This window comes from Grus americana, chromosome Z (genome assembly GCF_028858705.1).
Source record: "Grus americana isolate bGruAme1 chromosome Z, bGruAme1.mat, whole genome shotgun sequence".
NCBI classification, from domain to species: Eukaryota; Metazoa; Chordata; class Aves; order Gruiformes; family Gruidae; genus Grus; species Grus americana.
The window spans coordinates 21,847,608-21,864,678 of NC_072891.1; the positions used below are offsets into that span (position 1 = coordinate 21,847,608).

Genomic DNA, 17,071 nt, shown 5'->3' on the forward strand with positions numbered 1-17,071 from the left:
ATTTTAATCCTCTTAAACAGATACTTTTAAGTGTCTATAAAAACCATCCCTAGTTTGAAAAACATCTTAAACAAAACCAACATGCCCTACATAGATATGGCATCATCTTCATCTTTGGCTTGCATTCTTATGAGTAAAAAACCAAAAAGCTGGGAAAATTTGGCTGCTTTTTACCCATTTATACATTTACACACAATGTTTAAAGCAGCTGGAAAAGCTCTGAGCAGCACATGAAACACTGGAGAGACCTCAGCGGATGCAAACAAACATCAGTCTATCCATTTATGTGGGGGCTTACACACACACACGAGCCTGTTTTTGCCATGAGAACGACAGAAACATTAAAAAGGCTCACAGCGTGCAACAAATTAAACTTCCTCCAGTACACCAAAGCCCCTGCTTAACAGCCGATTCTACTAATGCTTTATCAGAAGAGATAACAATGCTAAATAAAATCAGCTATAGGCTCCAACCACAGCCTGATGAAGTAAATTTAAAGACTCTTATTAGCTCCAGCAGGCATTAGATCAAGTTCTAACTGAATCCGAACAAACTGTTCAAATGCCCCAGGCAATGGGAACAATGCTGTAGTACCACCTTCCAGCCCCCCAGTGCCATACTTTTGCTCAATCTTCAAACCAGAGAACAAAACCGAAAGAGTGTAACTAGTTCATCTGTATTGGACTTTATAGTTAGTTACCTAGGGAGTTTGTGTCTTGTCTAAGGCAAACTCCATTAAAAATGAGTTAGGATGTAACATTTGATAACTTCAGCAAATATTAAAGTTAACTTTCATACCCACCTCACGAGACTGATATGCCCATCCTATTAATTACTGCTTAATTTAATGCAACATGTGTAAAAAGCATATTCCTAGCTTTTAAAAAAACCAAACATGCTGCTAATTTGTAGACTGTTTTCTCAGCAATTATTTGCAATATTGCCCAGACCACTGTAAACTCAACACATACTTTTCCTGACTAGAACAAACATTTGCCTTGTCTATTGTTCAGTATACTGCTGTATTAATCACCTCATATTAAAATAACAGTATAAATACATGAAGTTCCAGGTCTTGATTAGAAGGTTTTCCAAGAGCAAAAGAACTACAAAACAAAGCTGAGCTATTCATCTGAGTCTGCAAACAGACTCCCTGAAGTCCCCTGGTAGTCAAAAGGTACAAGTCAAAAAGGATCTTATCACTCCTAGTGCTGCCACCTACGAGCCCATGAGCAACCCACCCGGCAGATGCAGCGTGGGTCGGCGTGTCTCTCCGTTCAAAGCTACATGCATCAGCAAAGGCAAGAGACCATCACCGGACAGGATGCAGGGTGAAAAGACAGAGTAGGGAACAGATAGGAGAAATAAACCCCAGATGACTCCTCCCTCAAGAGCAATTAAGGCACAGTTTTATACTTCGGCACGGTATTCAAATGATGGGGTGTAACAAGATGTAAGACCAATACCTGTCCTCTCATTCTCCACTCAGCTCAGTCAGGCAGCGTTAGTGACCAGAACATTTTTCAAGCTCTGCACGATCAAACCCCAAACCCCTATGCACATCAGCATGCTTTTATTTATACCACATCTATAAAATCTAAAAGACACATGAGCACAGTAATAGTATCTACCTGGAAATACAAAAAATTCACCACAACATAGTTAGCAAATTCTTTTTTCTTCCTGCAGTTCTACTTTATTCCAACAGCACAGTTTTATTTTATAGACTCCTATCATTCCTATAACCAATCTATCTTTCACAGCTCTGTGAAACAAAGATCAGATTACAGATGTATATTCCTGACCACCAAAGAAAAATCATTACTTAAGTTTTAGCCTCCAAATGCCAAGATTTGTTTCTGCAGAAGTTTTCTAGAGCACTTTATCTTCTTGCATTTAAAATTTAGTCATTCCATTTAAAAAAATCAAGTTCTGTAAGCAGGGATGTACTGAAAGCTGTGCTAGAAATGCTAAGCTCTGACTATGTATCAACCAACAGCATCATCCTTACAGTGATGAGCTTTAAGAGCTCTCCTATAATAAAGCCTCTGAAACCTCTTCAGCAGCAACCGAAAAGAGCTGCAGAAAATCCTTCCCAGCTAGAAAATGTACATATTTGTTTTTACTGACACTAAGAAAAGAGGAAAAAGCAACTAATTACCAAATTATGAAATGCAATCTTACCTGGGTCCAGTATTCAGACATATAAAACTTTGGCCATGCTTCACAGTACAAGAAAAACACAGTCATTTTACTGAGAAATCTCAGTAAGCTCTGGGCTTTAAAGTTTATGCATCCAAAGAGATATTCTATGATTTGTCAAGTAATTCATCACAGTAATATTTCTCAGGAGTAAACGTGCTTATAAATTTTCCAGCTAAAGTTTCCACTGCAAGTGAAAAATAATTTCATTTAAAGACACCCTTACATACTTAATTTCAGATTTTGTTTTTTGTAAGCTGTCTTCTTGCAAGTAGTGTGTTTCAGAAAACCTCTGACGTGCACATACAGAACAGCTTTGTAAATCCAGCAAAGATACTTTCTGGCTTCTTGTTGAGCCACACTAGCCTGCATTTACTCCAAAATGGCACCCCCATCTCTGCTTGTTGCTATGGCCACACCATACGTCAGGCTTGCACTTTTTTCTGAACCTGTTTGTTTATGACAGGCCTAGGTGCTTCCTATTATGGTGCCTGCATAAGCACAGCGTGCATTTGCAGCAGCAGCGGCAGGAGCCGGCAGCCGCCACCGAGGTGATCAGCATGCAGCAGAGGACAGAGATGCTGAGGAATTCGAGCATGCTCCTTGCAATGCTGCACACAAGGGCTGCTTCAAGACACACAAATAAGGCATCTGGATTTGGCTGAAGAAGTCCTTCTCACTCTAGTTTCTGTGGCAGCAAAAGCTGAACATGAGTGAGCTAAGACTAAGAAGGGAGAATCTCAGGAAACCACATTTTTAGAAAGCAAATTAAATGCTGCATTTTGCAAGGTCTCAAGCACCTGGCTGTCACCCTGTTTCTGAGATGCTGCTACTCAGCATCAAAGAGGCAAGCACTTTAATTCACGTAACAGGAGCACAGTAAAAACATCTTTACAAAACCATTCATCATTAACTTTCAAATATAATTCTAGTATTTTATAGCTTGTTCATTCATTTCAGCTCTAAACTGAAAACGTTGTCTTTGTTTCACGTCTACTTGTGGGGGAGGTCCCTTTGTGCATCGGGAAAACATGGCCAAAACCAAAGGTATGGTAACTCTCACACTACCCACACATCACTTCTAATGTATCAGGAAACAAGGTCACCAATGCCACGTTTGTGGCAATAAAGCTTATCAACAATAGCCAAAGATTCATGATGCTGCTGACATACTCAAGAACTCAAATCACATGCAAACTCAGCAGTAGCAAAGCTTAGACCCCAGTCGTTATCCTTCAAAGTCACTTACGGAAGCACACAGCAAAACTTTTTTTCGAAAAAAAAATTATCAAATCTTTAAAAAATTAAAATTCAAATGTCTCTTGTATTTGTCTTTACTTATCACAGCCCAAATAAAGTTTGGTACATTTCCAGCAAGAAAATATGTTAACTGTTCAAAAGATTGTGTGCATATAAAGTCTATTTTCTAGTCCATCTTGTTCATTTTTCACTAAAACATGCTCAAAGATTCTGAAGTCCACAACAGCTACTTGGCAGCCTACCTTTCAGTTGTTTCTGCTCTCCAAACTTTCTTGCTCTACTAATGAAACACCACTGTCTTGCTATTTCTTTTGTTCTTACACTAACCCCTATTGTGCCTTCTGCCCACCATTCTCTCCTGCTGGAGTTGCACTACTTTTCCAGTGTCCCAAGGAGGAAGTTTGTAGAAACACTCCTAAAGAGCACAGCCAAAATGTCACCTTGGGTGTTTATCCTTTCTTTGTTCAGATCATCTCTGAAAACTAACAACTGCTTCCTTGTGTCAGCAAGTACACATGAATCATATCCTCACTTCGCAAAAATTACTCTTCATTCAGACCACCTTTTAAAGCCTCAATGGGTGGCTGATATATTGTGAAAATCATTGTTTCTACGTATAAGAAACCTGCATGTAATATACACTGGTATCTTGAGAAAGAGTAAGAAAAAAAAATATTTGGCACCATCATTTCTAGTCCCTGAAATTAAAATAACTTTTTCAGTACCGACTGGTGCAGTGCTGCCTTCCTCAATCTACTGACTAGTATCAGCATACAACAAGAGAAGGGTGTTTAATAATAAAATTCTACCTATCCACTTGGTGGTCCTCCTCTTAAAGTTTGATTCATGGTAATTAAAACGTCAGTATTGTCAGTCATTTCGCTCTTGGCCATTGGAAAAGACATCTCTGTTACAACTGTTCATTCTGAATCACAAAAATCAAGTTTATGAAAACATTAGTATCTCAGCTGGCAGTGTGAGGTTGTCTGTAATTCTGGGTAAAATTATTGCATTAAGGCTGTACAGTCAACCTTGGCCACAAGAAGATCAGATAGCTTGATTTAAATACATTAATGCCTGCTTGAACAGGTCCTTTCAATCATGTAAACTAATTCAATTAAAAACCACGCATCATTATATCCATCAAACAATATCCCTGGCCTTATGTATCTGCAGAATATTACTGATGTAGCGGAATGGTTACAAGGTTGCAGTTAACCATATACATTTCCTGTAAGGTCTAGCTGTTTATTCCAGAATAAAATGAACACCGACTTTGTTTTGATTGCTTTACATGACTTTAAGAAACCTGATCGGAAATTTCCTCAAAAAGACAAACTTCAGGCAAAAAGAAGATGCCACTGGTTAGTATATGGTGCTTACGAACACAGGCAAGCCAAAGCTACCATTAACACACAATAAATTACTGAAGGAGGATGATGGAGGGGCTTGTAAACCAGCCCGGACTAGTGCACATTGAAGTAATTGCTGCCTCATTAATATTTTGCCAACATGTAGCATTGATGAGAGTAAATTGCACTCTGATGTTCAGGAAACCTGCTAATGAGTGATCTTTCTATCTGAAAGCCTAACTTACGCGTGAATGTATGCAGTGGGGGGTGCAGGGTCTGGCCACCGAGCTGTGCCACGCAGACACTGCCTGGGCACCACAGCCAAACACGCGAAAGCAGCAGCAAGATGCTCTGAAGTACGTTTCCAGACTCAGACTGCCACAAACGCACCTCAACCACTACACCTCAGCTCCCCAACCTGCGAAACACAGCTACTTACACGTCAGTCGAGTGACGTGAATGTCATGGTGTAGCACTGTAGCACAGTGCAGGCAATTTTTTTTAACCATAACTCACATTACAAGTAGATGGAAAAAAAAAAAAAAGGACCTTAAAGATCTGTGTTGTTTCACAGGTGAAAAGCTCACTCAGATATTGATGTTATGTGTTTTATATTCTGGGCTGTTTAAAATATATCCATAAGCTACTTCCATACTTTCTGTACAAATTAGAAACTATCCTTGATGGGGAAAGATTAACTATTTCTATGCAAAACTTCATATATGTAGTAATTGCAACTCTGATATTTCTTATCTATATTAAAAGATCAAAATCAAATTTAACCTGAAGGTCTGCTTCCAGTTTAACTTTCCTTTGTCCTCTTGCTTTCCCTCCCCAAATAAAAACAATAGCAAAAATGCATAAACCAGCAGCCTTCCCCATAGCAATTATGAGCAGAGGGTTTAGTTAAACATTGTCTTGCTAAGGGATGTTACAGAATTATTCAGTCAGCTCAGTTACATTAGCTGATAATATATTAGTGGGTTACAACTTAATTAATAAAAGTATCAAGCTGTTTAAATTTTATTTGTAGATAATCTTGTAAACAAGCCCTCCACATCAGCTTGATTCAGTGTCGCTCCGATGCTTGTGATTTACGGCAGATGCTATTATTGCCTGTGCAGCTCCATTTCCACACTGGGAGCAGGCAAGCAGAGCCAACAAGAGGCAGAAGTTGCCCTAGCACAGCAGTGTCTCCCTTGGCAGGAGACACAGATGAAGCAGCAGTCCCCGTCACCAGGCACGGTAACAGGGCAGCCACCAGGAAGCCGCAGCCGAACTGCTCAGAGGTGAACCCCAGCTCAACGGGCAGGTGCTTGCCACTGCCCTGCTCACTAGGTTTCAAGGCAGGATGAGTAGGATCACCTTCCGTCATGCCTTAGCTTGCCTACATTCAGTTTTGCAGCTACACAGGGACTGACTGCAAGTTAAATACAACTGGGATCAATTTCTAATGAGATACGCTCTAGTAAAAGAAAAAAAAAATCAGAAAATGACATATCTATGCATACCGCAATTCTATGTTAAGTCTCCTACACAGGTAAAGTTTTGGCAGATGACACCAAAACCCCTACTAATACAACTGAGACAGGAGAACAGTTTCTTACTGCAGTTTCTTTATGAGGCAGAGGCTGAATTGACTTTTCAGCAAACACCACATTCACTGTACCCAAATTTTATATAATAGCAGAAGCTGCCTCTTACTGGAAACACAAAATTTATTAAAAAGAAGAAAAACAATGGCCACTGCTCTCTGAAATGCTTCATATCTTACAGTCTAACCTTGACTACAGCAGCATGCTACTATGAATACAATGCAGTTCTTAGCTCTCAATACTGTCACAAAGAGCCACAAGCATTTAGATACTTATCATGCCTTTCAGTAGTCATGAATTCCACCTTTATTATTAAGCAAGAAGTTATGAAGAACTCATGTCCATGAAGCCTTTTCCAAGTAAAACCTTTAAAAAAATCAGTATTTTTTGTTAATTCCATGAAAAGGTACATCAATGTTTGCATTTTAACTTTAAATAATTCAGCTTCTGGAAAAACTTCATAATTTTAAAATCCTTTATTATGGTGGTTGAAAGTCAAGTTATTTTCCCACATCGAGTGCTAGTTATTTAATCCATAGTATTTTCTCTATAATATTCTGTGCCATTACGTTAAAAGGAAAGAATCTTTCATACTGTGGCATTTCCTATAATTAAAGGGGTTACAAAAAGGGCTGTTTGTGTGCTTGTATGGACCATTTACTTATATTTATGGAAAAAATTATAAAGTTATTAGTGACTGGAAAGCTATGCAATCCTAGAAGCAGCTAAAATCTTAGAAGTGTTAAATCACAGCAACCCTCAGAGAGGCATCATTCCTCTTATGCAGCTCTCAGATGAGAGAGTGTTTTTTCTCAAATTTAAAATACAGACTGAATCTCTGAGGTTAAGGGTTCCCAACTTGCTTTATAACCTTCCAATGCCAGTGTTCTTTGTATCAACCATTACGGGTCAGCCCTAGGCTCCTTCCTGCTGGCACAGAACGGGATAGCCTGTGTGGTGTACTTCTGTTTCAGAAGAGCCCCAACAAACAGCGGAAAGGGTTCACCCCACTACTTACGATGTTTCCAAATCACAAATGCCTGCTCGTCGTGGCCCAGGGAGGTGAACATTTGCCATTGTGTACCCACACAAGGAGAAGGGGCTGCTCACAACTTGAACACCTTAACCCTCACCCACCATGCTTGCTTCTTTCTCAGCAACAGACCTACAGCTCTATCATACCACCAAAGCCCCCACTTACTATCCTCACAGAAGAATGGGGCATTTCATGATTTTCCTCATTTGTCACCAACCCAACAGCTCTTATGGAAGCAGCACGCACTTGCACAGAAGAGGTTCGGTAACTGCCGAACTGACGCCATGCCTCCATCCACTTGTTTCTGAGAAGATGGAAGTGCTCACAAATGATGAGGAGGTGGTGAAAGCCATCTGCAGAAGAGCAAGTTTCACCACTTATCTTGCTGCAGCACATCCTTGCTGAATACAGCCAGCAAAGCACTATCTAACTCCTTGTTTTGTTTTATATATATACACACAGCTCACTCATCACTGTGGTCACTCCAGGGCAAGTCTGATGTTCTCCAGAAGCGCTAAGTAGTCTTACATGTTAGCAAGTAAGGTTGTGCACAGGGAACTGCACTTTAGCCCACAGGTCTTAAAATCCTTTTGGGCTGGCTTCAGCACATGGAAAGGGATTAGTGTGCCTGTGAAGGTAGTTCTTCCTTACCTCCACAGTCCTCTTTTCCTTTTCTCTTGTTATGAAGTACAACAAAATCAGGGAACCTGCACAAATATGTATTAATTCAAATTCAGGGTCACCACTTTAATCAGTATCCCTTTACTGTGTCACTGTACAAACTGAAATCCTTAATGAATAAAAAGTTTCCTGATATTGCACTCAACAAGCTTTTTCTTGCCAACAGCTGTCCCTTAATTGTAATCTTCACCAGAAGCAGCACTCTAAAGAGCTAACCAAATTCTCTGATTTTCCTAGAAAGATCTGGGAACATAGGAACCAATTAAACTATCATGTCAGCCAGCCAAGTGCAATGGCATTGCCAGACATTATATAAAGAGGACCGTCACACTACAAACCCCATCAAGTTTTTCATCTGGATATCCAAGCTCTTAAAATCTGAGAAGCAAAACAGAGATGCTGCCTGCTCCTCAACAATTTAGTCATGACAGCAAAAAATTTCTTTTCTGTTTATGCTTCCAGCACATATTTTTCATGTGTGATAGCTGAAACTCAAGAGAACGACTGATGTTTAAATCCTCTTAAATGGATACGACAACATTATCCTACCCGTTAATTGGAAACAGGTCACTCTATTCAGTGGCTATGAGAGAAAAGGATACAATTTTACTCTGGCTGAGCATCCACATTTGGGAAAAGTACTGCAAAAAAATTATTCTCCTACATACAAAACCTAATTTCTGAAGACAAGCTCCTAACCGTGCCATGAATCTGTCCCCAAAGTTCACAGCAAGAATTCAAAAAAGACAATGCTAAAAACTAGTCTCTTAATAAAAGACTGAGCCAGTGGCATGAGCCATATTTACTAGTTCTAGACTCAGCCCATCTAAGCTCCTACAAAATTACTAACCACCACAGCACTTAAGCTTTTCCACAGAATAATACAAAGATAAAACTGATGAACGGACTAAATCAGGAGTTGGAGCCTGTCATCAGCTCCATAAAATCTGGGCACGGGGAAACCCAGAGAGCTGCCGTCAGCCTGCAGCAACACGATGCTGCTTCTCCATCCAGCGGCCGGTGCCTGTGAAGAGCTGCCAAGAGGCAGGAGGTGCTTTCTGGCCCCGCTCCTCTTGCCCCAGCGAGGGCCACGCAGGAATGCGGGCAGCAGGGCTCTCCCCTGCCCCTGGGAAAACCCAGAGGAGGCAAAACAACACTTCTGTTTGAAGCACATTAGGGAGTTTATATATGGTCCATTACTTGAACTGAGTAGTTAGTTTAGCCTCTCTCTTTCCCCAGGTATTATGTTAGTCAGCTCCCTGTTGCCCCTGTGAGCCTTTTAACACTGCAAAGGAGGAAAAGAAAAATACTTCTTAGCAGCAGGAAAATACGATTATAAAACAGATCAAATTGGCAGGGGACTTCAGGAGGGAATGTAACAAAAAAAACCCCAAAACACAAAAGCCAAACCACTAACTGAACAGATTTCAAGTTGTCTTTGTTTCCTTCAAGTGTAATTTACATTACATTAGTTTACATTAAATGTTTACAGCTAGGTAATTTTTTAAAATAAAGTATCATTAAGATTCTTGTTTGAGCATATGTAATGGGTGACCAATACAGAATGATAAACCAAAATTCCACTAACATTGCACCAAGCATAACATTAGTGTAGTCTTTGGAAGCTGGTTGGTTGCTAACATTGATGCTTTGGGTATCTTCAAAGCACTCAAAATCTCAGAAAGGTTTGTTTTAATAGTCACTAGCACTAGTAACTGTCTGTAAATAGACTTCTTTAATCTTTGAGCATTTGCACATACTGATATGTAACCTGGACAGCTGTAAGATAGTTTATACTTAAAAAGTGGTTTCATAGTTAACACGGTCAAACTAAATGAAATTTAGATCTTCTTAGCTTTCATACCTAAAAAAGGTTCCTGGAGAAATGGCATTCACAGAAGTTTATAGTGGGAAAGAAATACCCAATGAATGACCTTTTCCAAACTCTTGCTCATTACCATTTATCAGCAAATTCTGCAAAAACAGTCATCTGCACTAAATGTAAAACTGAAACAGAAGCAACATGAATTGAAACTTTTTCAATGTCTAAATTCAGATACTCAGACACACAAAAGGAACACACTAGGTATGTTTGCAAAATCATGATTACAGAAGTGAAAATACGCTTTTGCATATCAGTTTCATTATAAGTATTCCTCCACATTTGACTAATCTACAACTAATACTTCAAGCAGAAAGTGGTTGCTACATCTTTATTATTGGCATTCTTTATCTATTTATCGTCTGTCACAGAATAAATCTCAGATCCAGAACCAGAGACTTAAGCTAGATACAACATGCTGGAAGAAGATAGTTCTTATGCCAGAGAACTTAAAATCTATTAGTTTTTGCTTTAATCTTGTTTGGCAGAAAAAAATAAGAGGGGGTTATTCATTAAAAAGAAAAAGCAAATTATTTAAAAATTCACTCTGCAACCTGGAAATTTTAAAAAGATCATTTGCTTGTGCAAGTGTATCAAAGTGTACCTGTGTCTAAAGTTGGAAATCACAATCAGCAAGCTAGTACCCACCTAATAACTACGTTTTTCAACAAAGATATTATCCACAATTCAATTTAGCAGAAACTGATATGGATTAGCATCTCTGGAAATCAGAACAGTTAAATACGGGTGTATAATTTTGCTTTGGGATCCCATCTTTAGTGACCCAAATTGGTAAACTATTTCTTAAAAATTTATTTCTGTTCAAGTAAGCATCATGCAACAGAACACAACAATACAGCTGGAGTCCGCTGATGTTAGTCAATATTAACAGAACATGGTATAGAAAAATCAGAAATAGGTCGCCAAAAATGAAAGACATTTTAGTTGATTTTCCAAATTTTAGGTTCTGTTTATTTTCTAGTTTCGGAGCTTTTCAAGACTTTACAAGGTTTCTGCAGTAATATGAAGACGAGAAACTTCCTGTGCTTTTAAAAAAAAGCTGTAATTCTCTTGTTAGTACCCAATTCCAGAAGCTCGTAATTTAAGAAAACACCAAGTACTGTAAGATTCATAACAACATAATGACCACTGACAATACTTTTAAATACTATATCCATAAATAAAATAAATCTGATTTCGAAAGAACTATGCATATGGGTGCATGACAGATCTAACCATCAGCTACTTCATGTGCAATGCCTCCAGGCACTTGGAAATCTGCTTATCACAGGGATGGCTGGGAAATCAGACATCAGCTGGATATTACAGTCATCCTGGTGTAACTTCAGCAGCCAAGAATCGTGCCTGGCTTCCTACAGAGCCAACCTAGAGCATGTTTTCAAAGTTTTTGGGGTTACACTTATTGTCACAACAGGCCTGGGCTCATCTGGAGATTGCAGGGAGCACCCCGTGCCTAGTGCTACGTGCAATTTTAAGCAGGGAGAAGAAGGATCTTTTCATCTATCTGCGTCATCCTGCTTTCAGTCATCCAAAGCTGTGAGCTGGCATGTCATAGACTACTGCTAATTGAGCACGAGGGGCATCTAAACAAAATAAATACCCTTGGATTGGGATATGCTAATACAAGTGCTACGCAGGCATTACTGATGGTAAGGGGATTCCACACAGACGCAATCAGCCGTTCAGAATGCCAACTCGCTGCACAGAGAGGGATTGGACTCACCCCCAGCCTACTTCAGGCATTCAGGACACACAATATTGTTTCCTCCACGGATCTTTTTTCCTCGAGTATGGCAGCTTTTGCACGATAGGCAAAAGTTCTTATCTGGTGCAGAACTCAATTCTTATACCACCCCTTATGTCTCGCACATGTTCACATAAATAAGCAAAACTAACACTGGTGAAAATGCTGTTATATGCAAAGAAAAAGGGGGAAATTAATAAGAGAAGTAGCTGAGAGTCTAGAAGAAAAATCCAATCAATTAATCTTGCAGGCTAGTTCTTAAAGAAATCCAGAGAAAGGGAAAGAGAAAACATGGTGAGAAACCATGTTCTGTACCAACTACGTTCCTTTTCCTGATTTTCTCATCTGATTTTACAGGACTTATTCTTGGGATAGAGAGCTGGGTACTCTTGAATATTCATTGCTGTACTCAAGTCTATGTCCTCAGCCTTGAGCAAAGTTTCTCTACTTCACATTCTCTATAAACTAAAATAGTATAATTTACCTACATGCCTCACAGTTATGTCGCAGTTTGCAGTTATATTACAGTAGGAGGTAGTGTACAAATGTATATGTTTTAATAATCAGGAATGAAATGATTCTTTAGAACTACGTGTCAACACACTTAAAATTAAAATCCTCCTGCACTGAATTTTCCTCACATTATTATATGGGCTTGCCAGTTTATATTCAAGATTATTGACGTTACGGTTAACGACACTGATTAACTTTATTATTATTATTATTTCTTTAAAAAAACCACCAGAAAAAGCCCAACCACCAAACACTGAAAGATGTCACGGATTTCCATACAAGGGGGGCAAATTTCCCAAAAAAGGGGAAAAAAGTTTACCTTGAGAATTAAGTATGACCCGCAAAACCAAACAGCAGCTATTCCTTCCCAATATAATAATACCAGGCTTTTCCCAAATATTGCAACATGAAACATAAAGCCATAAAGTACTTTAGACATGTAGATCCATACTGGACAGATCAAGCAGACTGAGGCAATACATTACTGCAATGTAAAGACTGTAGCTTTGATGTAAAGCTTGGCATCATTCTTACTGACCTTCAGATTAACTATGGCAACGAAGCTTACCATGTACCCTGCATCAATCCCCTGTCTGCATGATCTTATGTTGGAAGCAACAGGATGAAAAACTTTCTGAATCACATTTTCCTTTTCATTGGAATAAAAATGTGTGAAGAACATTTATCCTGTAATCTACGGCAAACAATTCTTCAACCAGTTCAAATACAAACAAAACACAGTATCAGATGTAGCACCTTGGTGTTTACTTAAAGATGCAAAGCAGTTGTCACATTTTATTTTAAAAACCTCTTTAACTAAAAATCTGAATATATTTGGCAAAACTTAAGACACATTGTCTTGCAATTAGTTTTATTTTATTCTAAAACCAGCTTGTCCTCATTGTTCATAAAATATGCTGCTGTTTTAGGGAGGTAGTAAATAAATACTTGAGGAAAGTCCAGGATCTTGTGACAGTGGCTATACTGACAACACAAGCCAGGGAACTGATAGGTGTTCCAACTTGTTAGCAAAGAAACATCAGGCCCTACGTGTTGGTCTGATCTTACTTCCTTTGAAACCAATGTCACTAGATTCAAATAGTGCTAAAACGAAGACTCTGAAGCTCTTGACTTTTTAACTTGCCAGTATGTATACAGTATGTCCTGAATAATGAGATCCTTCAACTGGCAATAAAAACTGAAAACACAGTTCTCACAATAGGGCAATGCCAGGCAGATGACTCTTAAAACAGAGATTTAATTACTGCTAAGAGTCTCTAAAGACTAGAAAAGCACAAGGGATATTATATTATGGGACTAAACTACACAAGAGTGAGAACACCTCGCATCTTACACGTGGGCTGAGTTGAACATGGACTTAAAAATGCTCAATAAGAAACAGCAGATATTTGGTAAGGGCAGTCAAAGTAAGATAGTAGAATTCTAAAATTGCATAAGCCAAGTCAAAACCACTTATTTTCTGACTTTAAAAAAAAAGTCCTAATTACAACTAAAATGGTTTAAAGATGCTAAAATACAGATCATCAGCTGCTTTCACAGACATAAAAGGCAAAACCAGCCTATTAATTAAAACTTTCTTATTCTCTGTCATTGTACATGTAGCTCCCCAAATACTCAGAGTATCAGTTGATGAGAAATCTAAAAAAAAAAAAATTCTGAAGCAAGACAGCAGACTTACTAATTCTGCTTTAAAAGTTAACTCCAGAAATGTTGCTACACGTTGTTTGCACGTGTACTTATGGAGCACGTGGAAACTCTATTTCAAACTGCAAAACAGACACGCACACGGAACAGATACCAGCACATAGTCCCCGGTTAACGGGCATCCTCTGCTTCCAGGATGGGAAGGAAGGGCACACTGTCTCAGAAGCACACCTCTGGATCTAAATGTCTGTCGTGACGATTGTGACGGCACCTCGGTTCTGAGCGTGTTCTTTCATAACAAATCGTGCTATGAGAGCCGTTAGCATTACTATTAACAAATAAAACTCAGTCTGCAGCTCCCCTGGGATCAAGACCTACCTTCATCACCTTTTCATGCTACTTTCTACACCATTTCCTACGAAATATCCCTAGTTCAGAATGGGATGGCGTGAAAAGAAAGAGCAACTGAACCGACTATCGCCAGCAGCCAAAACCAATTTCTTTTTGTTTTTAAATTGAGACACACAGGGAAACAGCGTAGCTTTCCAAGCCCTGCATCACTTCCACAACTCGTCCTGAAGTTTAAGAAAACTCTGTACAAACCGCAATAAAAGCTTTCCCTGCACACAAGCGCGCATAAGACGACCGTTAACAGCCCGCGACAAGTTTCTGAGCCGGGGGCTGTTTCAGCCAGAGGACACCCCGGGGCTGCAAGCGCGACCTCCCCCGCGGCTGCAGCTCCGGCTGCGCCGCCCCCCTCCCGCACCGGGCTGACGCGCCCCCGCCCCCGCCGTGGGAAAAGCCGAGGCCGCGGGATCCTACCTTGTTCGATGCCATTTCGCTGACGGAGTGCCTGGTCTGCAGGGTCTCCAGCTGGTCCAGGCACCAGTCCAGCTCTTCCAGGGTCTCGCTGGCCAGTTTTTGGTAGGCCTCCTCTGCGAAGAGACAGGGAAAGGCGTACTGAGTTCGCAAGCGTTTCACAGGGCTAACGGCGAGCTCCAGCGGGTCCATCCTCCGCTGCCCGGTGTCCACACATGAGTGCTGCTCCCTCATATTGCCAGTCCGGACCTCTTCGGAGCCACCGGGACGGCGAGCGGCAGCGCCGGCAGAAACTTTCCGCCGTCCGACCTGGCCTCGCCTCGCCTGCCCGCCCCACAGCCGTCCGCAGCGCCGCCCCCTCGAGGGTAGCGCTGGGCTCCGCGGGCGCGCAGCGGTCCCGCGGCGGCGGAGCGGGGCAGGCAGGGGTGAATCACCCCGCTTCCTGTTTTCGCAGCTCCGCCGGCGGCAGGGCTGCTGGCGGGCACCCGCTGCCCCCCCCCCGCCTCGGTGGTTCCGCTCACACACACCCCGCCGGGAGCCGCCGCGGGTGGGGAGCCCCGCAAAACCCGGCGCGGAGCCGGCCCCACCGCGGGCACCCACCGGCCGCCGCTGAGCGGCCCTCCCCGTATTTTCTTAATTACCCTACCGCGAGAATTAATTGGTTAATGTTTATAAAGTGTGGGCAAGATGTAAAAACGCGTGTAAGCACTCGGGATAACGATGATCCGCCGCACACAAAGTATCACATGTTGGCTGTCAGCAGAAAAGAAAAAAAAAGAAAAAAGAAAAAAAGAGCCTGATGAAAGTTTTGGAACTGGACCAGCAACACAATATGGGACATGGGCCCAATAATGGTATGGAAAGACACAGTTTAACCAAAACTGCTGTATATGACATTGGACCTAACTGTTTTACAAAACTTACACAGAGGAAGACATTTCCTTCTTCAATAACTCCAACAGCAGGAGATTGGTTGTTGGTATGCAAATGATTTCAGAAAAATAATCCCATGTCTAGGGTGAAAGTATCACCTACAAAGGCTGGCTATTTTTGGGGGGTTTTTTTAATGTAGATCAGCAGGGGAGAATGCTTTTCCACACTAAATTCAGAGCTGAATGAATTTTAGCCCAGGCACGCTGTCTTACAAGCTGTGTAACTGAAACATCAAGTTTTTAAACTCCCGGTCTGCACACTTCTGGATCAGCTACGTGCAAATGTAACTCCAAGGTAGAGAAATGTTTGTTCAGTGGGTTTGTTGTTGCCATCTAAAACATCTCTCTTAATTTGTTTTACATCAAATTAACCTTATTTTCAAAATGTCAGACAAGCAAAAAACCAAGCAAACAAATTAATTAAAACTCCCTTTTAAATAAAACACACCAGCATGGACTACTGCCAAGTAGCTCAGTGCATTACTTTTCAATATCAAGGATAATAGATTCGTATCTTTCAGAGCACATGCTCAAAAACTTTGGGTTCCTTCACAGCTGTTAAACTTTGCATACTTGTGGCTAGAGCAAAAACACTCCACAATTTTGAATAATGTCCATCCATCTTTGGAAAAAAGGCAATGTGAGAAGAAATTTGGATTGAGATTAATTGCCAGAACCATTTAAAGAAAATTTTGCAGTGCCTGCCTGTATCATGATTAATGTGCCACTTCAGCAAACACAACACTAACAAAAAACATCCCCATTGAATTGTAAACAGTCTTTCAGACCTGTCACACTTACTATAAATGCTATCTGATCCAAAAAATTCCCTCGCAAATGAAGTCAGGATTTTCCAGCATGTTTATTCATCAAAAGAGAATCTGTGACGTTCTGCAACACAGCAGACATCACAGATCACTAGTTCTTGAACATGACTGGTTTACTGACCTCAGTGTAGATTTCATCATCATCAGTAGTGGAAATAGAAACAGCTTTGTTTCTAATAGGTTTGCAAGTCTACTGTATTAAATGCTTTCAACAAAGCAGAGATGTGGTTAACATATGCGTGGTTATCTGATGACCTTATACAATGATTTCATTGAGGATAAAATGCATAATGCAGTGAGGTAAAATGAATCTGTGCAACGTTATTTTGTTGCTAGCCTGCAGCCTGCCCTTTCGTAGTTCTTGAAAATCAGATATTGGGAAACTCGTGTTTTTCTTCACAAGTAAACATCATCCCTTCTAATACTTAAGAGAGCAAGAGGGTAAGGCTTTTCCAAGTATGAAAGCAAAAACATAAACTTGAGGGATACCATACTTAGGTAAAAGTAATAAACACTCAGTTCATTATTTATTTTAAAACTTT

The 17,071-nt window shown here is 40.4% G+C and overlaps 1 protein-coding gene across 6 annotated transcripts in view; it reads right to left on the bottom strand.

Annotated features, from left to right (window-relative positions):
* The window catches only part of PDE4D (phosphodiesterase 4D), a 421,160-nt gene that overhangs the window by 36,828 nt on the left and 367,261 nt on the right, over positions 1-17,071 (bottom strand). For all 6 annotated transcript variants that reach the window (XM_054810112.1, XM_054810113.1, XM_054810114.1 and 3 more), the window contains one exon: positions 14,774-14,886. In XM_054810112.1, coding sequence (XP_054666087.1) covers positions 14,774-14,886 — 113 coding nt within the window. The remainder of the gene's footprint in view (positions 1-14,773; positions 14,887-17,071) is intronic.